The sequence below is a fragment of the Labeo rohita genome, chromosome 12, assembly GCF_022985175.1.
Source record: "Labeo rohita strain BAU-BD-2019 chromosome 12, IGBB_LRoh.1.0, whole genome shotgun sequence".
Lineage (NCBI taxonomy): Eukaryota > Metazoa > Chordata > Actinopteri > Cypriniformes > Cyprinidae > Labeo > Labeo rohita.
Window position 1 is genome coordinate 22,882,619 of NC_066880.1, and position 26,962 is coordinate 22,909,580.

A 26,962-nucleotide genomic window follows, 5' to 3' on the forward strand; every position below is an offset into this window, starting at 1 on the left:
AACTTTTGTTTACATTAGCTTATTGTAATAAAACCAGATCTTGATAGATTGCCTGGATAAGGCCGACAACATCGATACCAATTATGCCATAATTGGCTAAACTTCCTGTCCGCCATTTTGATTTATTTTGAAAACCTACTTTTTCTAACCGTTGGTCTAATTTTCACCAAATTTGGGTCAATCATCTTCAGACCATGCTGGCAAAAAGTTATGGATTTCGTGTCGATATACGAAATGGTTTTCGTTAAACGCATCAGCGAATTTGCTGGAAAGATGCCAATCTGCATCTGAGGCTGTATCTCTGCAAAGCTTTGACATATTTACACCAAAATTTGTGTGCCAATGTCACCTCACAATGACCACGCCACATCAATTTGGTAACAGCGCCACCTATTGGTCAAGAGTGATAAACCACTATGAAATTTCCAAAAATGTTAAGAACTTTTGATTGATCATTAACCCGTTGTAATGAAACTAGTCTTAACATATTCTTGGGTCATGCCGATCAAATAGTTACCAATTTTGCTGCAATGGGCCAAACTTCCTGTCCACTACTTTGACAACTTACTTTTCAAACTCCTCCATTTTCACCAAAATTGAGTCAGCTCATCTTCAGACTGTGCTGACAAAAAGTTATGGATTTCATATTGATAGACAAAACTATTTTTGTATAGTATCACAACAAACTTGAGGCATGATGCCAGACTGCGTCTGAGGTTGTATCTCTGTAAAGCTTTGACATATTGACACTAAACTTTGTGTGTGCTATTGTCTCTACACTACAATGGCCACACCACATAGATTTGGTAGCAGCACCACCTATTGGTCAAAAGTGATAAGCCATTAAATCATATTACTAGTAGCTTCATATGATTTTTCAGCCATTTGGACTAAACTCATCTTAAACTGGCCTCAATTACTCATTGCTGCAGATGGTCTGATTTTTGCTTCTGTAGTGCTTGGCCCTTAATTGCTGCTTGCAGCTATATTTATAGCTTTTTTTTGGGTTGTATAGCAGTTGTACAATATTGGTTAAAATAACAGCTCACCCAAAAATGAAAATTCTCTCATTAATTACTAATCCTTATTCCAAACCTGTAAGACCTTATTAAAATAGTCGATGTGACATCAGTAGTTCAACCATAATATTCTGAAGCTACGAAAGAAAAAAATGACTTCGTTGAACAATTACTTCTTGCTTCTTTTAGTGTTTCAACTGGATTGCAAAACGTAATGGTTTTATTGTGACTTTCCTAAACAATTCATTTTACAGCAGGGTGGTGCAATAAACTAAAATAACTAAACTAACATTGTAATACATACAAGACCTATTTTACTGAGCTGATATTGAGCAGCTAAAGCAACTTCTAAAAAGAAGAATGAAGTCAAAAAAAAAAAAAAAAATCAACAAGGCGTCACGATTTAGAGCATTTTATTATATAGTACTTAGGCACAAACTGTACAAAAACAAGTGCAAATGGACATTAGAAACGATTCAGAAATTTTAATAGATCATGACTAGATTTTAGACTAGACTGCAGAAGTTAAACACAAACTACAGAAGTTAAACTACAGGTTAGTTTCAGTAATTATTTCAATAATACTTGATATATGAATGTCGAACCGTTTCAGGGTTTCTGACAGTCTGTCACTGGAATGTCTTCATAAGTGCATCAGGCTCTGGACTGAAGAGACAGGCGTGCTGTCATGTCAGAGAGATGGCTCATATCTGCCTGCTGCGCCTGATGTTTGATGTACTCTAGAGTCCGAACCTGGAGAGGAGGAGAGAGTGTTTAGGGCATTGTTTTTGCCACCGAATGCCAATGCGTTTGTGAGTATGACTAACCGATGTGCGCGTGTCACAGAAACCGTGTTTGTGGCTGAGATTCCACAGGTTGACAGCCAGCTGATTTAGTTTGTTGTTGCGTAGATCACCATGAGCCAACAGACAGCCAAACAGAGAGAAAGCCAGACTGCCCTGCCTGCGCACTCCCTGAAATACACAAGAACAAAGAAATATTACATATCACATTACTGTCACACCTACTCCCATGCTATATTTTAAATAATATCACACATATATTTGATTTTTCTGACACCAAATAGTATTCGGACGTTTAAAATGTCTTAATTTTAAGTGCCATCTACAAACTATGGAAGCCTGTTTCCACCACTGAATAAAAAATAAAAAAAGGTAACTGCATACTTTTTATCTCACAATTCTGACTTTTTTCTCAGAATTGTGTGATGTAGACTCGCAATTGCAAGTTTGTATCTCACAATTCAATTCTGTTTTTTTTCAGAACTGTGAGATTCAAGTTACAAAATCCAAAGTTGAGGTATAAAAAAAAAAGGTATATTGCACAATTTTGACTTCATTTTCCAGAACTGCCAATTTATATCACAATTCTGATTTTATAATTGGCAATTGCGAGTTTATATCTCGCAATTCTGGCTTCATTTCTCAGATTTACGAGTTCAAATCTCACAATTCAGAACTCGCAATTGCAAGTTTGTATGTCGCAATTCTGACTTTATAACTCTAAATTGCGAGTTTATATCACAATTCTGACTTCATTTCTTGGAAATGCGAGTTTATATCTAACAATTCTGTTTCTATCTCGCAATTCTAACTTTTATTCTAACAATTCTCAGAATTGTGAGATATAAACTCACAATTGCCAGTTATGAAGTCCAATTTTGAGGTGAAAAAAACACAGATAGGTTCCCAGAACTGCAATTCTCAATTTATAACTCTAAATTGTTTTTTATTGCGCAATTTTGACTTAATTTCTCAGATTTGCGAGTTTATATCTCATAATTCTGATTTTAAAACTAAATTGCGAGTTTATATCGCAGAATTTTGACAAAATTTCTCAGAATTTCTGGTATCACGCAATTTTGACCATTTTTTTTAAGAATTGCCAGTTTATATCACAATTCTGATTTATATCTTGCAATTCTGACATTATAACTCTAAATTTATATTGCACAACTGTAAGTTTATATCGCACAATTTCGACTTCATTTCTCAATTGCGAGTTTACATCTCGCAATTCTGAATATTTTTCAGAATTACAAGTATGTATAATGCAATTCTGACTATAACTCTAAATTGCAAGTTTTAACTTTCACACAATTTTGACTTTGCTTTTATCTCACAAAACTATATCTCACTAACTCACAATTCTGACATTTTTCTTAGAATTGTGAGATACAAACTTAATTAACTTTTTTAGTTTTGTATCAGTGGCGGAAATGGTCTTTTGAATATAACTACTTCATAAGGTTTATTTTGTAAGAACAGAAAAAGGTTTATAAAATTATAAAACAAAAAATGTGCTGTTTTGGGCATACACATTTGTGCTGTATTGTCTTATTAAGCAAATGACTGGATGTGCAAAATCAAAACCCTGGACAGCAATTTTCACATGAACAAATTTTGATTAACAACAAGATCTAACTCATAACACCCCTTATGTTTCTTAGCAATAGCTCATTTCAACCCATTAAAATAAAAACTTACTGGATGAGAATTCCTGAATCAAAAGTGACATCTTTTTTTCTGTTTAAAATGGTGAATTCTTAATTTTGATTTATTGTAACCTTTTTTTGTCTGTAAACTCATCTCTATCAACATTTTAATCTGTTTTCTTCAGTGTCCATTGACACCAAATCATCCAATGTAGAACCCAGAAACTCTGGCTACGAAGAACACAGATGAATTAAATAACAACAAAAAAACATTATACACAGTATCTCACCTCATCTCGGCCCAGCCCCTTTAAATGATCCAGAACCTGGCCGATCAGAGTCTCACACAACTTATTGATCTCTGCGATGAACTTGGGATCTCCTCCATAGAGGGTTTCATTGGAATCCACTGCAGCAGGAGCAAACATGCTTCCATTTAGACTTCATTATCACACCAATGTTAATGTTTATTAGAGAGCATGTCAACATTTATTCACTACAGTACCTTTAGGAATGGTGTAGAGATAGCTTTCTTGGCTCATTGCTGCAAGTAATGGTAAAGCACTGACATAGACGCGGATCTTAGCGTCACTGTTGTCTTCCCAGGTGTAGTCCTGCACCATATTCAACAGCCCTCGCACCAGATACAACACACCCTGTTCTGGATGATCCTACAAGACCAAGTAAAGAATCATGCTTAGATATGTACTAGTAGCAAGATGAGGCTAAAACACTTCAGCAAATATTTACATATATATTACCGGTACAACGAGCAGTGTGGAGAGGAAGTTGTTAATGAAGTCAAGAAGGAAGGGCTCAGATGATCGCTGTTTACCCTCAATACTGATGGTTCGCGGAACTTCTGGTAAAAGACTGACTGCTGCCTTTAGAAATGCGTCCGCTAAGAAATGAACACAGAAATCAAAATTAAGTTTTTATAGTCCATATCGAACTCATACCATCATACCCAATCCTGGCTAACTGTGGCAGAGGCTGCTCTTTGCACTGATCTGAGGTCAGTTTTGTACACAAACGTCTGAAATGGGGGTGTGAATTGGTTTTATGATTCGATTCAATTACGATTATCATGACAACAATTCGATTTGATATTACAATGCATCACGATTATATTAAATTTATTTTGTGCATTTTTATTAAATTATATAAGCAGACTACTTTAATTACAAATGAATAATAAATTAAAACAATTGTTAACAATTGAATCTTTAAGATCTTTTGAAAGAAGTCTCCTATTCTCATCAAGACTGCATTTATTTGATTTGCATTTATTTGATTTGTCAAATGATTAATCGCATACTAAATAAAAGTTTGAGTTTGCCTAATATATGTGTGTGCACTCTGTGTAATTATTATGTAAATATAAATACAAACATCCATGTGTATGTTTAAGAAATATTTACAAGTATATGTATTCATTCTAATTTTTATATAATTTATATTATATATATATATAAATAAAAATATTTTGTACATAACATATTTCTTTTAAATACATTCATTTGTGCGTATTTATATATACATAATAATTACACACAGTACGAAATTTTGTTATTTATATTATATTATTTGTTATTTAAATTATATTAGGCAAGCTCAAACTTTTATTTTCTATGCGATTAATCACGATTAATCGTTTGACAGCCCTATGAAATATTAATTCAATTTCAAACATGAACCTTCAGAAATCGTTCTAATAGGCTGATCTGGTGCTCAAGAAATGTCTTATTATTTATCAGTGTTGAAAACAGTTCAAAGAAATTGTCTTTTTTAAGAAATAATGCTATTATTCAGTAAAGGCAAATGCAATTAATCAACTATGACTGAATAAACAAATGCTGTTTTTTTTTAAACTTTCTTTTCATTAAAGAATAGCAAAAAGTAGCAAACGTAGCAAAAAAAAAAAAAGTTTATAGAGCACCAAATCAGCAAACTGAAATAATTTCTGATGGATCATGTGACACTGAAGACCTGCTGCTGAAAATTCATCTTTTCTATTACAGGAATAAATTACATTATTTCATAATATTTCATAATGAAACTTTCAAAAACATCAATAAAAAGTTTCACTTTAATACAGAGAACAATTCTCACTATTTACAAGTTACTTATTAGCATGCCTATTAACATATTGGCTTTTTATTAGTACTTACAAAGCACCTATTCTGCATGACCATATTCTACATCCTTAATCCTACCCAATACCTAACTATTAATAAGCAGAAAATTAGGAATTTATTGAGGTTAAAGCCATAGTTAATAGTTTGTTAATAGCGAGAACTGGACCTTAAAATAAAGTGTGACCAAAGATTCTAAATGGTTGAACAGTAGCGTATTTTAATTATCATTCTTCAAGGCTGGAACAAGGATGTATAAGAGCATCTCCAGTCTGACTCACTTACCCTGGGACAGACACAGGTTGGCCAGCGCTACCTGTCCAGAGAGCAGATAGAGGTTGAGACGGCTGAAGATACTGGTGAGGGACGGAATGGTGATGAAACTGTAGGCAGCGCACGCCTGCAAATAAATAACACACAGCAAGCAGAAAAAACTTACTTATGGAATAAAACGGATTATGCAGAATCATTAGAGGGAATCTCCCAAAGCCTGTCAAAAAACATGTGCATACTGGAAATTAAGCCTAAATTTTAGCAACATTATTATTATATTATGTAACAATATTTTCAGAATTTGACCTTTGAGCGAGTGTGGCACCAAGGCCTTTGGAAAGTGCTACACCACTGTGGAATACACCCCAAGCTGATCAATCTAATTGAGAATCTTTATCAGAAAACGCAAAGTGCTATAAAAGTCGAGAACAGATTGGTTCCAGCAAACAGTCGGTGTCCGACAGGGCTGCATTTTGTCTCTAGATCTCTTCAACATGTACCAGGAGCAGATTATGTGAAAGGCACTTGATGGTCTGGAGAGCCACGGAGCATGTGTAAATGGCAGAACTATTAACAACTTATGTTTTGCAGATGATATTGGTCTCTTGACCCAAGTATGCAGACATGCTCAGGTCCTTTTGGACAGAGTCGACAAGGTCAGTTTAAAGTATGGGCAAGAGATAAGTGACTCCAAAACGGAGTGGATGCTGCTAAGTACAAAGTCTGAGTGAATAGTGGAAAATAAAATAAAAGAAGGACTGTTGCTTAGAGGGAGGGAACTGCAACATGTGGAAAGATTCAAGTATCTTGGAACGACTTTAACAACTTTAACAACTTTAAGCAAACTGTGACTGCTCTACAGACATCAGAATAAGAACAGGCACAGCCTTGAAAGTGATGAGTAACCTGAACAACATCTGGAAAAACAAAAACATCAAGAATGAGACCACAATGAGACTGTACAGTTCCCTAATACTCCCGATTGCCTTGTACGGTTGCGAAGTATGGACACTTAGGAGTGCTGAAGAGAAACACCTAATTGTATTTGAAATGGCAGGACTTGGAGTTCGCATCATAGACAAGATGAGAAACGATGACATCAGAAAGGCTCTTAATCAGAAAGAAATGATCATGCAAAAAGTACATCCAAGAACAACATGGATGTCATCAGTGCTGGCAAGATATGATGTCGGACCACAAGTTCTAATGAGAATTGTGCAAGACAGAGACAGGTGGTATTTAGCGTCGACTCATGCAAGAGCCTACGTTAAAGTGCAATAAATTGCATAGAAATATGGCAAGAAAGAAAGAAAGAATTTTCATACTTAAGCACACTTCTCCCTAGTATTACCATAAAAAAAATAGATAATTTTATTATATAACTATTTATACATAATTTTTTGTATTTGTTGAAAATAATTTGAAACATTACATTTTAAAAAGGTTTCTCGTAATATTCACCCATTAACATTATGTAAAGTGATACAGAAAAAAACAAACCCTGACGAAAGCAGCCGTTTTCCTTGAGTGATTGCCTTTCATTACGCGTCTGGTCTCCATTGCTAACTGATTCACTGTCTGTAAGAGAGAAATTCATATCATCATGACAAACAATCCCTCAGCACTTCATTAAACTAATGTTAGACTTGTAGTTTCAACCTGATTAATAGAGCAGTGATTCTCAATTTCAGTCTTGAAGTAGCACTGTTCTGCACATTGTCTCTCTTATCTTACACCCATGCTTCGATTCATGGATCTCCCTCCTTATGAGCTGATGATTTAAATCTAGTGTGTTAAATAAATACATACAAAATGTGCAGAGCAGAGGTTCCCCAGAACTGGAGTTGGATTTTTTTTTTTTTTTATTTATTTACCTGTGTGTCGTGTGAACATTAACCAACATCAGATTACAGTGAACATGCAAATGTGTTTTTTAAATTATTGAAATATTGAGTTAATCTCAGGGGGCACTTCTCTGATATACATAACACATCCATTAAGACACAGAATGCTCACATGTATCAGGTGAATGATGACGGGCTCTAGATTACAGAAAGTCGCTCTGGCTTCCACACAGAAACTCAACTGCTGCTCAAAGTCCCTCCCGAATGACACCTGGTGAAGAAAGGACCAAAATATTTTTTAAAAAATGTTTCATCACTATTTACTTGCATTATAGTAAATAATGACATTTTTTTAATTCTGAGGTTAAATACAGTGCTCTTGATAATTTTCATGAGATTAAACTGGATGAATTTATGATGATGTATATGATTACTAGGAAATAACCATTTTTAAAATTCTGGTCTGACTGTTATAAAAAACACGAGATTCCAGTTCACATTTGTGTCAGCTGAGCTTATAAAGCACTATAAAGAAATCATGCAAGTAGGACGTCTTATGAGGACTAATTATCAGATGTATTGCAAGTCAGGGACTCACCATACGAATAAATCCATTGATCAGCAGAGACAGAGCTCTTTTCTCATCATCCAGAGTTAGAGCACTACAACACAAAGACCACACGCAAACATGTCAGTGTAACATTCTGCATTTCCACATTAACAGTGAGACACTTTAAAAAATAGTTCACTCACTTGACAGAGTCATGCATGGTCTTACAGATGTGCAACAGCGCATTGAGAATGACAGGATCTCTTGTTGCTTCCTGCTGGTGTCTAAACAGAAAATCAACATCAGCCTCAACTAAGAGAGAAACCTTTTAACTAGAACTAGAATTATTAGTAATTAGTAACATACTTGATGAAGACCTCCATGATGGATTTACACACTTCCACCCTTACGCTGTCTTTCTGGAACATGTCCATAAAGGGCAAGAACTTCTCCTGCAATCATCAAAACATCAGACATCAGTGAAAAAGCATTTTTATGACCATACTATTTTTATATTACTACCCATATTTTCATTTGCAGCTCCAGTATAATTATTTATTTTGGGGAAAATTCAAGGAATTTGTGCTAAATTGGCCCAACGGGATGTTAAAGTTAACACACAATGGAAGGATTTCATTAGTCAAATTCCAGTATTCTGAAACTACATAAATAATAATTACTACAATTAATGATTTTTTTTTTCTAAACCAAGTTTAGTACTGTCAAAATAACAGGAACCAAAAAAATTTAATTTAGTCATAACAACAACACAAAATATGAACAGGTTGATTGTAAAAATGTTTTAAAATCATTTATATTGTTTTATTTCTTCATATCACAGACCATTTTTTAATCAATTAAATCATTCTGTTCTTCCACCTTGGTCCATAAAATAAATAAATTAAATATATATAAATTAAATACAAATTTTGGTAGGTTAGCATGTCAAATGTTGGCCATATGTTGTGTTTATTACAACATGGTTATGGGTAATTAAAACTGGAAAATGTAGTGAATTCATAAAATTCTAACTTGAATTGTGTTTAACTATACTGAATTGTAATCTGAATATTTTATTATATTATAGTATTATATATTGTATTACATGTAAATAACAGCAATTCCATGTGAATTCATATTACAATTAAACAACTGAATTAGAATTCAAAAGGCAATTTTCATTCAAGTGTGAACAGAGCACAGCCCTGCTAAAGGTCTGTGTTTGCTACAGTCATACCATTGAGAAGAGCACTGAGAAGTCATGGAAGTAGGTGAGGATCTTCTTTATCACTGACTGCAGCTAAAAAAATTTAAAAAAAAGGAGGAGGATGAATTGCCATGACTTCATCAAGACCACCTAACATCATCATGGGTTTTTGGGGGGTTTCTTGCATACCTGTGGATATGCATCCTCAAAAGCTCTGTCTGGAGTCATATGTTTGATGATGTCAGCAAGAACCGTGTTCACCTCCCGTTTCTATGGGGAACAAATTTTAAACGACATTTTTAAAAAATGGACAGAAATTAAAAATTTTGCTCAAAAAACACTCAGTGCAGATAACTCACTGTGAAGTGACGGCAGGTGAACTCCACCCAGATCTCAGCACAGTTAATGTAATCCTGAGTTGAAAAACACACAGTACATGTTAATTTTCAATTCAATCCTGTATTAAATTCATATTATATATTCTCCTTCTATACTGTACGCTTTAAAAGATTCAGAAGTCAACAGGTGTTTACCCTTGGACTGCGCACTTTAGTGATGACCTTCCAAGCTTCGTTGAGTATGGACAGTCTTTCATTCTCTGGAGGGTCAGCACAGGACAGACTGCGACCCAGAGATGCAAACAACAGGTGCTGAAAGACAAGACAATCGTGAATATAAACTACAAGCTTTTGGCCTGTCTGCAGATTTATATGTGTGTTCTTTAACCTTGGGAAATCCAGCTTCGTCACAGTCTTTGATCATGCCAATAAAATCTGTTGCTCGCGTCGCAACAAATTCTGCCCGGAATGCCCACATGACAGAGTTCAGCAGGAGAGCACTATGGGAAAATAAATCAATATTGCAACTTCAAACACCATGAACTCTGCAGTTAAGAAATCATTACTAGATTTTAACATCTTCTTAAGATGCTTGCCCATGTAGAAGTCACAACAATGATGCTAGCCTGTTCTGGGTGGTTGCCAACCACCAAGTATCTACAGCTGAGGTCCCGTTAGCCAAAAATGGTCCGTCATTGATGGATTTTTTTATTATTTTTTTTAATCATTGACGGAAAATTCTGAAAGTCGTCCGTCACTTTGACAGATTACTCTGAGAGTGATCTATTGTAACTTTTAACTGTAATTCCCACCCCTGTCCAGTTGGTGGCAAGTGCACTCCAGTCAGCAAAACACTAGATTCAGAACAAAACCAAAACTGACACAAATCTTTTGCTATGCGTTTGATGACGCACAGGCAAGTACACAGAAGCTACAATGATCTATCACGCCACATTAAAGAGCGCCAAAACTGTATTTATTGCTTAACTGTCCTAATGAAACGGACAGAATTTGAAATCTGATGCTTTGTTTCATATCAATAGTAACACAAAGCTTAGCATATTGTGATTTATTGGATGGGAGGCACACTACGTACTGTTAATTCATCAACTGAAAACAGCATAGACCAAAAGATCGATCGGGATTTACGAATCGATATTGGTTCATAAAAATTAGAATATATTAAAATCACTGTCACTGCGGGGGGTGTGGCGTTGAACATGAAAAGTTATGCAGTTTCATCTGTTCATCTGTTCTCTTCAAAATAAATGCATAAGCCTATCATCCTGTACGTTCATAATTAAAAATGAAAAAGTGAACAAAAATAAAAGCGATTAAATGTGTTATTATAATTCAAATATGAAAATTAAAATGACGGGTAATAATAGATTACGGACAATGTTAAAGTCTCACACAACCTCTGGTCTACAGTACTGTGGTCTCAGTTGGATCTTTTCACCTTTTTTTAGGCTTTAGGATTTTTTCGTAAATCTGCTAAGCAAAAATTCGCAAGTCACTCTCTTCAACAAACCAGATTTGAGGTATCGTTTATGTGTTAAGAAATCATTTATATGAGCAATACTAATAAGGATTCTTCCATAAACAAGGTGGCACCAATACTATTCATAATAAGTCTCAAGCTTAATTTTTTATCATTTTTGGTCACTTATCTTATGTCATCTGAACAATTAGAAATGATCTTAGCATTAAAAAACATTTTCAAACTCGGAATGAAAGAGAAGCAGATCTTACTTATTGCCCAGCTTCTTGCATCTCTCCATCATCTCTGTTAGCAGAACCTTCAATAGAAAAACACATTTTGACGAATTTCAAAATTTTGTGACTGGAAAATGTTCCCAGCAGGCTAAGAAATTAACTTTTTCCAGTAAAGGGCAATATTTGCCTCTGGGGCTTTCTTTTATTTAAATTTATTTTCTTTTTAACCTTTGTAAGGGACTTTTTAATCAATTAAATCAATTAATTCAATAAATTAGAATAATGTTAGCAATAAAATATGATCAGCAGTACAACATTAGATAAGGCTGCAACTGACATGGCATGTTTATCTGCACAGGTTGTTTAATGCTGCTTAAAGGTGACAAATATATACATTAGATGAGATTAATGTAATTTTAAACAGCCTAGGTAAAAAAAAAACAGGAGGAACTCATTACAAGGATGATTTTAACAATAATGGTTATTCATGTTGATTAACAGAATACATAGACTTTTTTTTTTGTGTGGGGAAACAGCATGTCATATTCTTATAGGCTTCAAAGACTAAACCAGCTGAGAACCATTATGAATGTTTTTTACTTATTTAATGCATTAGAAAATCAAGACTTCACAGTGCTGTTTTCGTAGCACAAAATAATTGGTTATTCAAAATGAAATAAATTCTATTACAGAAGACAAAGACTATTTTCCATCACTGAAGTGGTCAGTGACAGTTCATTGCAAGTTCATTGACTTCTGCAATCTAAAAAAAAAAAAAAAAAAAAAAACCTATTGTTATAATTATTTTTGTTGATTTTGGTGGCTTTTTTGCCCTGAGCCCCTATTAAATTCAGACATTGGTTCCCACTTCATTCCTTTTAAGAAAGTCAGAATTTCCAACAGAATGGAACGCTACTACTTGACTTCCGATTAGAATATTGTGTAGAAATGTACAACTATGCTGTGATCTGGCAAATGAACATGGCATCACATTGTGGCCATTAGCAAAAGTTTGCATAGACAGGTATGTACTGTAAAACTGTAAAAATAATACAAAGCAATAATCTTCTTTGTTAAAAATCATATACCTGCAAAACAGATTCAAGCATTGCACACTGTTGTTTTGACTTTGAGACTTTCTTGGTTAGCAATCAAACATCTGCAAAGCTAACAGCAGCACTGTCAGCCTTACATATCTTCTAAACATGCAATGGAACGCCTTTATGGGCAAAAGTTCAAGTTATCCAGTGGGATTATTCCACGTCTGTGTTTAAACTGAACATACACAGTTGAAGCCAAAAGTTTACATGCACCCTACAGAATCTGCAAAATGTTAATCATTTTAGAAAAATAAGAGGGATCATACAAATTGGATGTTTTTTATTTTTTATTTCATTCAGGTAACAACACAGTATTAAGAATCAAGCGTATGTAAACAGGGTCATTTTTATAAGTTCAACTATTATTTTCTCTTGTGGACTATATGTAAACATCTTTGATATGAAATATCTTATTCAGGTCAGTAAAAAAAAATAACATGCATTTTGTACAATCCCTCTTATTTTGGTAAAATAATTAACATTTTGCAAATTCTGCAAAGTGTTTGTAAACTTTTGAATTCAACTGTAATTAATTGAAAATTAAACAATTAGTTAAGCATTTCCTTTGAATGCAGTATCTATGTACTGGTACCTCTGGTGCTCTGTATGCTACACACTGCAGGATCCAGTGTATGGCAGGAGAATAGAGGGTCAGATAGATGGGAATCTCCACCCGCTGCAACACTAGCTGATTCTGCACACTTTCACCATGAATCTGACGGAACGAGGCCAGCAGGTCGAAGAAATTCTTATTGAGACTGTCCTTCAAATGTGGTGCCACCTCCATCCCCACCTAAAAGAAAGAATGCATGAAAACATGAAACATCAATAGCTATACTAAAATAGTAGAATTTACAGTAGAAAACCCAATCAGAGAGCAGGACTTTTCTGACCCTGCATAAATACGCTCGTGCATATACGGCCACCAGCGGGTCTCCTATTCCTCTGATCATCGCTGTCAGTCTCTGCAGCGTCTCCTGAATCCCACTAAAGGACAGAAAGAGAACATCAGTGATTTATGAAAATATAATCACTGCATGAACAGAAGTGTTGCACTGCTCAGATACTTACGACTTTGTTAAGAAGCGGTTGCATTTCAAAAGAGCAGCTTCAACATATCTGCGCTAAAGTCAAGGACTTAGTATTGCATTCTGGGGTTACGGTTCATTTTTATGTCTTTTTCAATACTCTCTCCTAGTTTTATTGTATAAAGGCGACTGTATCAAATTTTATATGCAAATTTCTAAGCATGGTCAAAAAATTTTACACACATTTTAAACAATCTACTGCTTCTTTCGTGAACCATCTACTGCTACTGCTTCTGTGGTGTTTTCTTTCATCTGATTGATAGTTTAAACTTTTTTTGCAAGAAAATGGCCTTTTATTTTAATTCTTAAACACAGCCACTTTCAGGTTGTGGTACATGTCTTTTTCAATCGAAATCAGTGATTTCTATAAAGTAAACATAAGAATAACTTTGTTTGTAATATTATATTTCATTGAAAAATTTGAAAAACTGAAATAGAAACATGGAAAAGTGTTCAAAATTCCTCTGAAAAGATACAATCGAGGGACAAGCTCTCTGATGGAGGCGATTTTAAAGAACCAGTTGAGGCACGTCTCTTTGGCGGTGTCATTCACATCATCAGCGGAGAACGATTCTGAAATGATATCAATGAGATTTTTTTTTTTTTATAATGCCATAGAAATGGTAAAAGAATGTGCTGACTGAATGTGATACATGTTGTTTTACCTGGTAGAGGATGAGGGTCAGCACACATGGACCAGATCCTGTCATACACCAGACCACCTGTACACACATGACATGACCAGAAGCAACATACATTTTCCTATTACCTTGCTGCATTTAATTCCACCTTTCATGTTAACCAAAATTATTGCTGTAGTTTATCACTGACAAAAGTAAACAATGACGTTTTTCATTTATGAAATTAAGAAGCTATTACTGCAGAATGAGGGTAAAAAAATAGCAATGTGTGACCCTGGACCACAAAACCAGTCTTAAGTAGCAATATTCAGTAGGGTATTTTTGTACCAATAGCCAACAATATGGGTCAAAATTATTGATTTTTCTTTTATACCAAAAATCATTAGGATATTAAGTAAAGATCATGTTCTATGTAGAACATGAATAAATTTCCTACCGTAAATATATCAAAACTTTATTTTTGATTAGTAAAATGTATTGCTAAGAACTTCATCTGGACAAACGTAAAGGCGATTTTCTCAGTATTTAGATATTTTGCACCCTCAGATTACAGATTTTCAAATAGTTGACCAAATATTGTCCTATTCTAACAAATCAAAAGTCAATTAATAAAAAGCTTATTTATTTAGCTTTCAGATGATATATAAATCTCAGTTTCAAAAAACTGACCCTATGACTGGTTTTGTGGTCCAGGGTCTAATATATATCGTCAGTAAAATACTAAAATAAACTTACCGAAGGTGTCCAAGATATCTGTGATGAGAACAAACTTGCTGGGGTAGAACTGAATTACTGACGTATCAGAGAGCAGCTTGGAGCACTGACACAAAAAAAATATTTGGAAAGGACACTCTTTCAAGTACGTTTTGAAGAATATTATATTTTTCTCTTTTTTTTTGCTTTAAAATAACTTGTACTTATGAATCATTCACGACAAGGTCAGAAATGTGCATTATGAAGGTTAATAGACTTAATTTTGAAAACGTCATTTGAGTATATACTGTTGGTGTATGTGTTAACTGGTCCTCAGACCTGGATGACGATTTTCAGGGCTTTGACTTTCTGGTCTGTACTCCAGGCCTCCTTCAGAGACTGGTTGAGCTCTTCAATGCGGTTGACATAGTCCTGCTGGGACAGGTTCAACAGCTCCCTCTGTGAGCCCTGAGCAAACACAATACAGAAGCATATTCATTAACATGTCTACCAATAAATATTAAAGCACAAGACATGTCCAGATGAGACCCACCTCCTCTAGGTCATCCAGTTCCTCCAGACGAGTGCGCACCTTCTCTGACACTGCTGAGCTGGGACTGGATGCTTTACCTTAACACAATCCAAATTATTAAATGTGTCTAATATGCATGTTAAAGTTTGTTAATGTCATTATTCAGGTGAAGTTATTGTACAGACAGTAATTTCAGTGTACAGAAGCAGCACTGTTACTGTGTCAGCACTGGTCAGGATGGATCAACAATTTAGAATTAACTGTAAAGCACCATTCCTTAATTGTTCATTACAAATGTAAAATAATAATAATTAATTGATCAATTTAGGAAATTAATGGAAGGTCTGAAGATTTCTGTGCGGCTGCAAAACAGCAACTGGAATATCTACAAACTACAAAGTACTCACTCTTGTCTGAGCCCATGAAGAGATTCTGTAAGAGAAATAAAAGTTTTATCGTGTGTCAAAAGTAAAGACAAAATGACAGAATGAGTGAGGGCTGTAAACCACTGCACCTACTATAGAAAGTTTCTCTGTGGTGGTGAATCTAGACAGAATCTCTCCACGTTTAGATGACCACGGCTCAAAGTCTAAGCCCACTTCCTCGTCTTTCTCCTTACGTTTCCGCCCCAACTCCTAAAACAAAATAGTAAAAAGTGAAAAGAAAAGAAAAAAAAAAACATATTCCATGAATGGATCAGTTTGATATGTGTTTACAGCCAAATAATTTTAATCATGAATGGATAATGCTATTATTACAACACAGTTACATAAATACTTAAAGGTATTTCTTAAAGTAAAATTCAATAATAATTAATAATACCATAGGATTCTCTGAAGTACCTTTTAAATATATGGTAATAGTTGAGTACTATGGTATTACAATCTGATACTACCACTGCACAAGTATTTTTTTATCAGGTTACTAGTACACATTATGATTTTAATAATACTCCTACCGGTGTGTTTGTGTGTGAGGTTTGTGAATTTTACCCCAGCAGAGATGCTGTGTGGAATAGTTGGTGTCTCAGATGCCGCAGCAAAGAGAGACAGTGGGTCAGTCCCATCCAACATTGAGCTGAGTGGATCCAGAGCCACAGAACTAGAGGAGGATGATGAGGAGGAAGTGCTGCCTTTCCGCCCACTACGGCGAGATTTAGAATCAGTCACCTGAAAAAAAAAAAAAACATAACAAAATGATGATTGAAATAATTTATTTTTTAGGTTACATTTGTTACAAAGGTATAAAAGTTTTACAGTTCACTTATTTCACATTCAGTCTTCCTGAAGTAACAAGGGACCAGTTGTTCATAAGTAATCTCATCAGATTTTGGCCATCGGATTGGATCAAATCTTGAAAATGTGTTGTTCAAAAGAAAAAAAGAATTTTGAATTCGGATAAGATCACAAAATCTAATTTTGCTTTTGATCTGGAATAAATCTCCAGTTTGTGTTGTTTAAAACGTTTTAGTAAGATTGAGATACTTTTGATTAAAAAAACTGGATTATTCTGATCCCAGCAAAAATGAAAATAAAAAAAAACAAACTTTAAAAAAAACTGGAACAACATTTTAACATGTAATGCATCCCCAATCCCCAAACAGCTGTCAATATCAAACAAAAATATTCTATTTAATTTAAATAACTGATTGTAAACGACATTGGCACAATCATCAGAGATGGACCAATTAGTCATGCATTATTTGTTTAAATGAAATGAAAACATTCCCCCATCTCATTTTTTTTTTCTCTATCACTATGTCCCTTTTGGGACTCCATAGAGCACTAATAATCCAGATTTGGAAATCTGAAAAAAAGTGTTTATCTGGATCAGGGTTATCCAATTATCCAATCCAATTTTGCTTTGAAAAACCAGCACAAAGATAAAATGGGTTATCTAGCAAAACATAGGATTTCTAAATCCAGATCATTGTGATCCAGATTAATTTTTTTAACAACTGGCCCCAGAGGCTTGAATACACTGGGCACAGTTCTTCAAAAGTTTGGATCATGATTTGGAAATCCCACATTTTGCTATCCATTATCAGGTAATCTATGTTACCTTCATGCTGTTTTTTCAAAGCAACATGGGTTGGGATCGCCTTAATCTAGATACAATCTTTTCCAGGAGATCAAATCCAGAACAGGGGGATTCTGTATATTACCATACTAAAAGGCTTAGCACATAGCTACTTCTACTTCAACACTGTAACAGTTCAACAAATCAAATCCAAAAATTAAATATATACATACTACATGATGCAAATGTTGTAATATTTGACCAATTTAAACATTTTATTATTTTTTTGTTCCTGAAAACCACCTGAATGCACCCTTCTGCTGGGATCAGGATAATCCTGTTTTTTTTTTACTGCCAAAACAACACATTAAACACCACATACTGAGTTTTGATCCAGATCAAAATAATCTAATCTAACTCCAGAAACCTTTTCTTCTTTTGAACCCATTTTCAAGATTTTATTCATTATGATTGCTGAAATCTGATCAAATTTCTTTCAAACACTTTGGCAGAGGTGATATTTCAAGTCTTCAAACCCTCATGAGTTTACAGACGTGAGTTAATAGCTTGTGTATAACTATATGGAAGTCAGACAGACAGATAGCATAACAGAAATGTAATAAAAATACGTATTCTTGATCAACACCCTCTAAACCTGTTTACTTGAAGATGAGTGAACTTTGATAACAAAAGAGGAGTAATATGGTTTGGATTAAATCGGTTTAATGAGTGTTTGGTAGAGCTGTAGATGTACCGTGATTGCTTTAAGCGGATGATAGTCACTGAACTCCACTGCTGAAGTCTCCAAACGACACACCTGCAACTCAGTCTCATATTTACGGAACCGAGAGTGCCTGTGCAGAACACAAACATGTATGCTGTCATATGGACAATCATATTAATGCATGAAATTACCGTAATACACAGTGCTGGAAACACTAACAAATGACCAAAATCATGGCATTGTCATAGTACAAATACCATATCAGGACATTCGTTTAAGCAGCTTCAGGTAATATAAGTAAATACCATTGTATACGACTGTCTACTCATCCAGTATCGTGTTTTCTATCAATGTAATATGCTATTACAATTTAATATCACCAATGTAGTCATAACACTACAGTTCCTTCTAGTCTCCAGCAATGATTAATCGCTAGAACGAATTTTTTAACAAAGTGCATATTCATCCTTATTCCTCTAACGTTATTCATTAAAAAAAAAACGTCGCGTTATATTTTGATAGTGTCATAAATGTTTTTAAAATGTAAACATTTCTTACCACTGAACTGAAGCCATGTTCAATCAGTGTCATGTGACGCCGTAGTGTTCGAGATAAGAGTCGCAGTGTCATAATAAAAGTCCCCGGTTTATTCAGTATATGAACTAATTGATCTATAATATATGAAGATGCAAAACCAGCTAAAAGCATCTCGGTCAAAATAGATAATGAGATAATGATACTGAGTGAATGCTCCTGACACATAATATACGTCCATCAAATACTTTTACTTCAGACTTGCTAAATTCCAGCCTCAGCCCAATCAGAAGTACCAGTACTTAAGTAGAAACCTATACAAAGTAGCCAGAAAGAAATGCTAATTTTAAAGAAAAACGTCAGATGGATTTAGAGGCTTTTGCATCTGAACTCTTCATATTACTGTAGATCATTGATTAAATATATTTAACACACATTCTACACATATATTTAACGGCACATTCTACAGCTGTGCAAAGCTGGTTAAAAAAAAAACAATATCCTGAAGACCTTGATTAGCTTGTTCAGGTGTGTTTGATTAGGGTTGGCGCTAAACTCTTGAGGATCAACGTTCCCCACCCCTGATATAAATCATACAGACTGGAGTTTTTATAAATCTAAAATCTAAATCTAAAAATGCAGAAAGTTTATGTGAGGGGTAGGTTTAAGGGTAGAGTTAGGGGGAAATGGATCCATGTGTGTGTGTAAGAGAGAGAGAGATCTGGCATACATAGTTTATGAGGACAAATGTGTATGACATGGGTATTACAACATAAGCATGGTTTATAAAGGCACAGGAAGTGGCGTAAAATGGCTTAAAACCACACAATTTTTTTTTTCTTTTTTTTTTTTTGGTGAGGGGTTCAGCATATTCTCATCTTGAAGATATTTTCAGAGCATATGCTCATCTGCAATCAATATGTCTCTAAGACGTGTCTTGACAGATAACAACTGCAGTAGGCTGCATCTGTTTACTTTTCCCTTTTAATGAGGAAATGTCATTTACAATATTGAACAGTGATTTTGTATTTAACTACAAGACAGTGTTGGTTCAAGGTTACTTTCATCAGTCATGTGTGCTCTTGTCTTTTATTAAAATTTCAATGTTAATATGACATATTGATATTCCAGTATAAACCAAAATGGTAGTTTGGTTACACGTTATTTTGCAGTGTCCTTGTTACAGTGTAATTGCACATATAAGATTGTAGGGTTATAGCTTATAGGGTTAGGGTTAGTTGTATGTTATCATGCATAATTTGCTGTTGCTATATTTAGCAACAGGAACACTGCAAAATAAAGTGTTACCAGTGGTTGAATGCAAACTGAACATTGTCACTTTTCAGTCTGGGAACATTGTATCTTTGATTTGAAGGAAAGAGATGTTCAAAGGCCTGTTCCAGGTTCAGCCTCTTATCAGCACTTGCAATGCAGTAATAAAACTTCTAGTGTGATAATGAAAAGAAAATATTACCTGTAATTATTTATTGAGATGGCTTATTCTAAACTTTTCCAAGTTGAGTATAATGATAAAGAAGAATAGACACCATTACTCCTAAAAATTTGTTTTAAAATTTATGTTAAATTAAGTCTGTCAAACCTTGTGTGAGGCACCTACAGCTCTGCAGATCCTTCCTAAGAATCTCAACATTTGAAACAATTGGCTGAAATTTATTGGATTCAAGTCTACTGAACTATTTGAAAGGCATTTCACCACATACTATTTTATGAGTTCATCATAATGTAATGCAGCTGTGCAAATTCTATAAGATTTGTGTCTACTGTACGCTTACATATTACTAACTGTTCGTAGGTATATACATGTTGCAACATTTGTGACCCTGGACCACAAAACCAGTCTTAAATAGCACGGGTATATTTAGCAATAGCCAAGCCAACACCACATTGAATGGGTCAAAATTACTGAGATATCTATCCTACCGTAAACATATCAAAACTTAATTTTTCATTGCTAAGAACTTCATTTGGACAACTTTAAAGGCGATTTTCTCATTATTTAGATCTTTTTGCACCCTCAGATTCCAGATTTTCAAATAGCTTTATCTCAGCCAAATGTTGTCCTATCCTAACAAACCATACATCAATGGAAATTAAGATATATAAATCTTTTGTGATCCAAATTCACATTTATGATCACAGATCAAAAGTAGTTACGTAATACTACTTTTTGTCAACACAGATGCTCTCTAGAATGAAGGCTTCAATATACTTAATTAAATTGAAGAATTAAAAAGAACTAATTTTCAACAAAACCTAACCAAAACAAAAGTGTTTTTTTGAGTATCAGTGGTTCAAAACAGTTCGTCAGCACAGACCTTTTTTGATACTTTATTTCCCAAACATTAAGCAAAACACACTGTATTAAAATATGAATCTTTGAGGTATTTGCTAGTAGCTTAAAAGTCACGAAGAGCAAGAAGAACACGTCACACAAATGGTGTTTGTTGCGACCATTTTTATATCTTCTGTGCACAATTTTGTGAGTGGAAATTAATATTCTTTTCAATGTTTTTTTCTCCATGAAAAACATTATCATCAGTCAGAAATAAAACAATTCACTCTTTGTCCTTTCACAGGCAGAAAGAGAAAAAGTGAGGAAATACATTTGCATCTTTACATCAAGTCCACGTTTCATTCACAATCGTTCCACGTTTTCTCTCTATATATTTATATATATTTTTAGTTTGTAGGAAATCAGTCTCTGGTCATTTGAAACACGAGTCCAGGCCACAAGATTCGAAACAGAAGAAAAGTCTATTAATTCCTTCTATACGTTTGTCCATTCATTTTTGCGCATTTCCGCTTCACCCTTCAGCGGTTTTCCTCCCTTCATCCAAAGGGACTCAGCAACCGAGTGGAAATCGAGGAGCAATACAATCACAGTCTGATCTGAGGAAAGAAAACAACAAAATTCCGGCGACACACCTTTGATTCCCCCCTTAAGTCTCTGAGAAACACGGGCAGAGGAGCGGCAATATGAGCGCGTGCTTTTGAACGTGTCTGCTGCCGTGTCAGGGAGGGCACACAGTAGTCGGTAAGTGGCTAATGATGGCGGCAATAACAATTGTCATGGTGACTGCGTGGGTGGGCTGCTCTGGGCGGAGCTTGGAGAAAGGGAGGGGCTACAACTGCCTGGAGGGGCGCCGCCGGCCCGTGAACTGATCCCGCCCGAGGAACTCTCCAAACCCTCAGAGTTCTCCAACATCTCCTGGATGAGAGGAGGCATGGAGCCGGGAATCTCCATCTTCAAGGTGATCACACGCTCTGCCCCTGTGAGAGATGAAAAATTCATTTTGTTTTAAATTTATTTTCAAGTTGCTCCACATGAATGTCTCTGTGCAGTAAAATGGATAAATAGGATTAGAACTCATCCATGAATAAACCATGTGAATGAATTCTCACCCTTGGCACTGATGCTCCTCAGGTCGGTGATCTTCATTAGCATCTTAGGGAACATGTGAGGTTTGTGTGGCCTCCTGTTCCTCACGTAGATCTTCAGTGCTTCCAGAAGCGGTTCTTGCAGTATATCCACCTTATCAGCTTCCTCCAGGTCCTGCCGATCTGCACAAACCAACAAACACCACTTCACTTCATATTCAGCTCACAAAGCCTTGAGATATTCAACTTGTGGTAGAAGAGCTTATAGGCACACATTCAGACTAAGGAAATCGTGGATGGATGCTTTCGAATCTTAAGAAAACTGTCAAGAATGTTCAGGTCATCTTTCACCTCAAAATCAAAAGAAAAAAAACTTGATTAATTAGAGCTATTAAGCTTTTTTTTTTTTTGTAATATGTCATTATCTACTGGGCAATATAGATATTATAAATAATAAATAAAGTTCACAGTATTTCATAATGATGATTTTATTTACATTTTTTAATGTAATATTTAAAAAAATTAAATTAAATAATAGTTTTAGATTATTTACATTTAACAATAAATACTACAGTAATTTCATAAATATTTTACGGTCTTTAATTCTGATTAATTAATTATAATATGATAATTAATTATAAAACTTATTTTAATCATTTTACATAAAATATTTTTACATTTTAGTTTTAAAATATGTGACCCTGGACCACCAAACCAGTCTTAAGTAGCACTGGTATATTTGTAGAAATAGTCAACAATACATTGTATGGATCCAAATGATCGATTTTTCTTTTATGCCAAAAATAATTAGGATATTCATGTTCCATGAAGATATTTTGTAAATTTCCCACCATAAATATATCAAAGCGTAATTTTTGATTAGCAATATGCATTGCTAAGAACTTCATTTGGACAACTTTAAAGGCAATTTTCTCAATAGTTTGATTTTTTTTGCACCCTCAGATTAAAGATTTTCAAACAGTTGTATCTTGGCCAAATATTGTCCTATTCTAAAGCTTATTTATACAGCTTTCAGGTATCTTTCAGGTATCTTCAGGTATCTCAGTTTCAAAAAATGGACCCTTATGAATGGTTTTGTGGTCCAGGGTCATATAATTGTATGTAAACTACTCTAATGTTTTCTTCATGTAAATATATTATTTCTTATTTCTGAATTTAATATATAATTACTGAAATATGACCATGTTTACATCAGATTATAAAATATATAAGTTCACTATGTGTTATATGAGCATAAGGGATGCAATACCATTACCAAACACTGCATGGCACTAGAGGTCCATGTATCTAAAAAACATGGAAAGATCATGTGACACTAAAAACTATAGCTAAAATAAAAATAGCTAAAGAATAATGGCTGCTTAAAAACTGAGCTTTGCCATAACAGGAATGAATTTCATTTTAAAATACATTAAAACAGAAAACAGTTCTTTTACATAATAATAATAATAATTTACAATATTATGGTTTTTACTGTATTTTGTCTTCAAATAAATAAAGGCATGGTTAGTATGAGAGACTTCTCACAAAAACATTTAAAATAAAAACTTTAATCATTCAAACTCCATGTAAGCAATGAATACAAATAAAGACCTATTGCATTTTCCAAAATGGAAAAATGTAGCATAATACTGTTTGAAATATTTAGTATTGCATAAGGTCTCCTATCTACAAGCATTAACATACTGTCTAGTGTTTTAAAAGCACAATTATATGTAATAATAACAGGGTCTTTCATAACAGCCCATAGGTCAGGATGCACAGCATGTGTGTGTGTACAGTACCTCCACACAGCAGGCAAATAGCACTGAGCAGTCCCGTCTCTGCATCATCCATCTCTAGCGGTAGTAGCTGATTGGCGAAGGCAAACACAAGGTCTGTTAACGGACCGAAGCCAGCATTGTGCATCTGCGTTCGGTTCAGCGTTAACCCGTCAGAGAATGTCATGGTGTCTTGCTCAGGTGTGTAGCGGGTACAGATCCTCAGAATCTAAAAACAGAAACGGAGAGGGGATGTATTAGACTTAATGCTGCATATACTGAAGAAGATACTTCGAAGAATGTGTGTAAACAGTTGAAAGTCCCCACTGACGTCCATAGTATTTTTTTTTTCTCATACTATGGAAGTCAATGGGGAACATCAACTGTTTGGTTACCCATATTCTTCAAAATATGTTCTTTTATGTTCAACAGGAGAAAGAAACTCTTTGGTTTGAGGTTGAGTAAATGACAGAAATAACATTTTTTGTGTAATATCCATTTAAGTCGCCTTTTATTACCATAATTTTAGAATGAACTACATTACACATGCACATTAAGCAAACTTTTTCACAAGGGAATGCTTGTGAGGTTAGAACCTACATCCTTCATCCGCCCAAATGTGACCCCCAAAATATGTTCTAAGCTTTAGCAATGTATCATAGCCCACCATAAGCAAAAACTGGGTTAAGTGTGTGTTCTCACCAGTATGTCGAGGCAAGCGGCCTTCAGCAGTGTGATCTGGTCTGCGATGGTGAGGGTGGTGAATCCTGGCAGCTGCTTGGCAAACTCCACCGTCTTTATGATGCACTTTGTGGAGAGCTCACTAAACTTATCCCACAAATCCACATCCAGTGACACGCGCCGCTCCGAGCTGTTACTCTATACACAGAGAGAGAGAGAGAGAGAGAGAGAGAGAGAGAAAATTCAGGTACACTAGACTGCTATGGTAAATGATTAATAGCAGCATCAATAATAGCTGAAAGAGTGGCACATCAACTCTGGCCATTCACTGTACTGAAGTCTGCTTGTAAACAGAAGCAGAATCAGCACAGAGTTCTGGGAGTTATTGACAAACTGACACATATCTGTAATTACAGCATTGATTTATCAGTCAGTAACATCTCATTAATTAAAAAACCCACACAGAGTCAAAACATTAGGTCATATCCTCACAGATGAAGATTTTATTGGGTTGTGAAGTCAAACAGCCACATTACACGTAGGGAAGGATCTCAATATTTCTCAGCTATTTGACGATATTCGATGCTTCTCTAGGGATATCTCACATTTATATTTTTTTCTGTTTTATTTAATCAAAGGAACCATTTCAAACAAACAATGTTGCCAAATAAGGTTCAAAATGTTCAATAAAAAGTTAAATACACTAAAGATCTAACTGAAAATACTAAATCAAGTCAAAAAGGAATGATCGGGAATGTAATCAGGGAACATTTAGACCATCATTCAACCCTCACATGCTCTTACCGTGGTGTATTTCCCGAGTTGACACAGCGAGGGGAACGTCTCTTGGTGGGCTTTCCTGACTCTGTCAATCATCTGCTCTGTGTCTGGGCTCAGGGTGTAGCTTTCTGTGCATTCTTGCTTTTTCTCTTCTTTCTTTTTCTTATTCCTGTCATTCCTCACCGCTACACAGACAAAAAGACAGAGAGCAAAGGTCAATACTGATTACCCATATTCTAACTGTTAATAATTCTTAATTCTTCTTTTAAACAGCAAGTAATACAACATATTAATTTCTTACAATTCCCAAACTATTCTCAGTGTGGATGACATTCAAAGATGTAGATCATCATCTACTTTTTATGCAGATATGTGAAGTTCTCTCTCTAGTCATTTGTGGTTTCAGCACGTCTTTTTTCTTTTATTTAAAAAAATAATAATAATAAAATTTAATTTTGACTTTTGAGTCATGTTTTTGAATGAACTGCAACATTTAGTAAATAATCTTAAAGCTACACTACATCAATTGTGGCCTTAAAAATATTATACGTCATGTGCATTCACTAATAATAATAATAATAATAATAATAATAATATATTATTAAGAAATTATTAATTTAACATTAATGTCTTTTATAATGTTAAATTCTAAAGCCATTCAATCACATTTTATCATAAATTGTATGATAACAGGTATCATAGTGACATGTAATTTCAGGAGAAAATGAAGTGGGCAAAAAAACGCATGTAATATGCACTATTATTTTTACTACTACTACTACTACTGCTACTACTATTTATTGAACATTGATGTATTTACAATATTAAAAATGTAGGGATGTAACGATATCAAAATCTCACAATATAATAATATTGCGATATGAAGTCCACGATACGATATTTATTGTCATATTTTAAAAAAAGACAACTTAAGGGTAAAAAAAAAAATTTTACATTTTAACGTTTAATTCTTTGATCTAATGCACTTTAAGAGTTCAAAATTAAGAGCTCCAACCCATGTTCTTAACTAAAAAAAAACTTACTCAACCCTCTTTTTATTTGTGATTTACGGTCTCAGTCTAAATAACATTTTATCACACTGGTGTTTTAAGAAGCCAAACAAACTGGAATATAGTAACAACAACAACAACAATGCCAGTATTAGCCATATATTGTAAAAACAACTGCACTGCAAAATAAATTAAAATTAATATTTCATAGGTATATTTTAGCTTTACACTACAGTAGGGAAATTACTATACTTCTTTCCTAATTTCTACACTTGAAAGAGATATTTTGAATTTGGACTGCAGTAATGTTACCCATTTAAACCGCTAGCTGTCAAGCACTTCATACTGCACTTAAGTTTTTAATTTGACGGAAACAGCAGTAGAGCTTTTATTCTGACGGAGAACTCCAGCTTCAGTGAAAACAGGCTTACAAAAACAAATCT

The 26,962-nt window shown here is 34.5% G+C and overlaps 2 protein-coding genes across 4 annotated transcripts in view; both read right to left on the bottom strand.

The window, feature by feature from the left end:
* Nucleotides 1-1,421: 1,421 nt before the first annotated feature.
* Nucleotides 1,422-18,950, bottom strand: vps35l (VPS35 endosomal protein sorting factor like). The gene is made up of 30 exons (XM_051124967.1): nt 18,893-18,950; nt 18,365-18,464; nt 16,584-16,760; nt 16,110-16,226; nt 15,999-16,023; nt 15,613-15,689; nt 15,399-15,527; nt 15,102-15,186; nt 14,391-14,447; nt 14,202-14,298; nt 13,709-13,756; nt 13,531-13,624; nt 13,230-13,430; nt 11,574-11,620; nt 10,210-10,321; nt 10,017-10,133; nt 9,843-9,896; nt 9,673-9,753; nt 9,514-9,576; nt 8,643-8,728; nt 8,480-8,560; nt 8,325-8,388; nt 7,899-7,997; nt 7,383-7,460; nt 5,895-6,009; nt 4,236-4,375; nt 3,980-4,145; nt 3,765-3,883; nt 1,847-1,993; nt 1,422-1,772 (listed from the first exon to the last, which is right to left on the bottom strand). The coding sequence occupies exons 1-30, from the start codon at nt 18,907-18,909 to the stop codon at nt 1,674-1,676; spliced, it is 2,892 nt and encodes a 963-aa protein (XP_050980924.1). The 5' UTR covers nt 18,910-18,950; the 3' UTR covers nt 1,422-1,673.
* A 2,590-nt stretch (nt 18,951-21,540) lies between these two features.
* raraa (retinoic acid receptor, alpha a) overlaps nt 21,541-26,962 on the bottom strand; it is a 166,033-nt gene continuing 160,611 nt past the window's right edge. For all 3 annotated transcript variants that reach the window (XM_051124968.1, XM_051124969.1, XM_051124970.1), the window contains 5 exons: nt 25,534-25,694; nt 24,751-24,927; nt 24,073-24,277; nt 22,292-22,450; nt 21,541-22,159 (listed from right to left, as the gene is read on the bottom strand). In XM_051124968.1, coding sequence (XP_050980925.1) covers nt 21,957-22,159; nt 22,292-22,450; nt 24,073-24,277; nt 24,751-24,927; nt 25,534-25,694 — 905 coding nt within the window. In that variant the 3' untranslated portion in view covers nt 21,541-21,956. The remainder of the gene's footprint in view (nt 22,160-22,291; nt 22,451-24,072; nt 24,278-24,750; nt 24,928-25,533; nt 25,695-26,962) is intronic.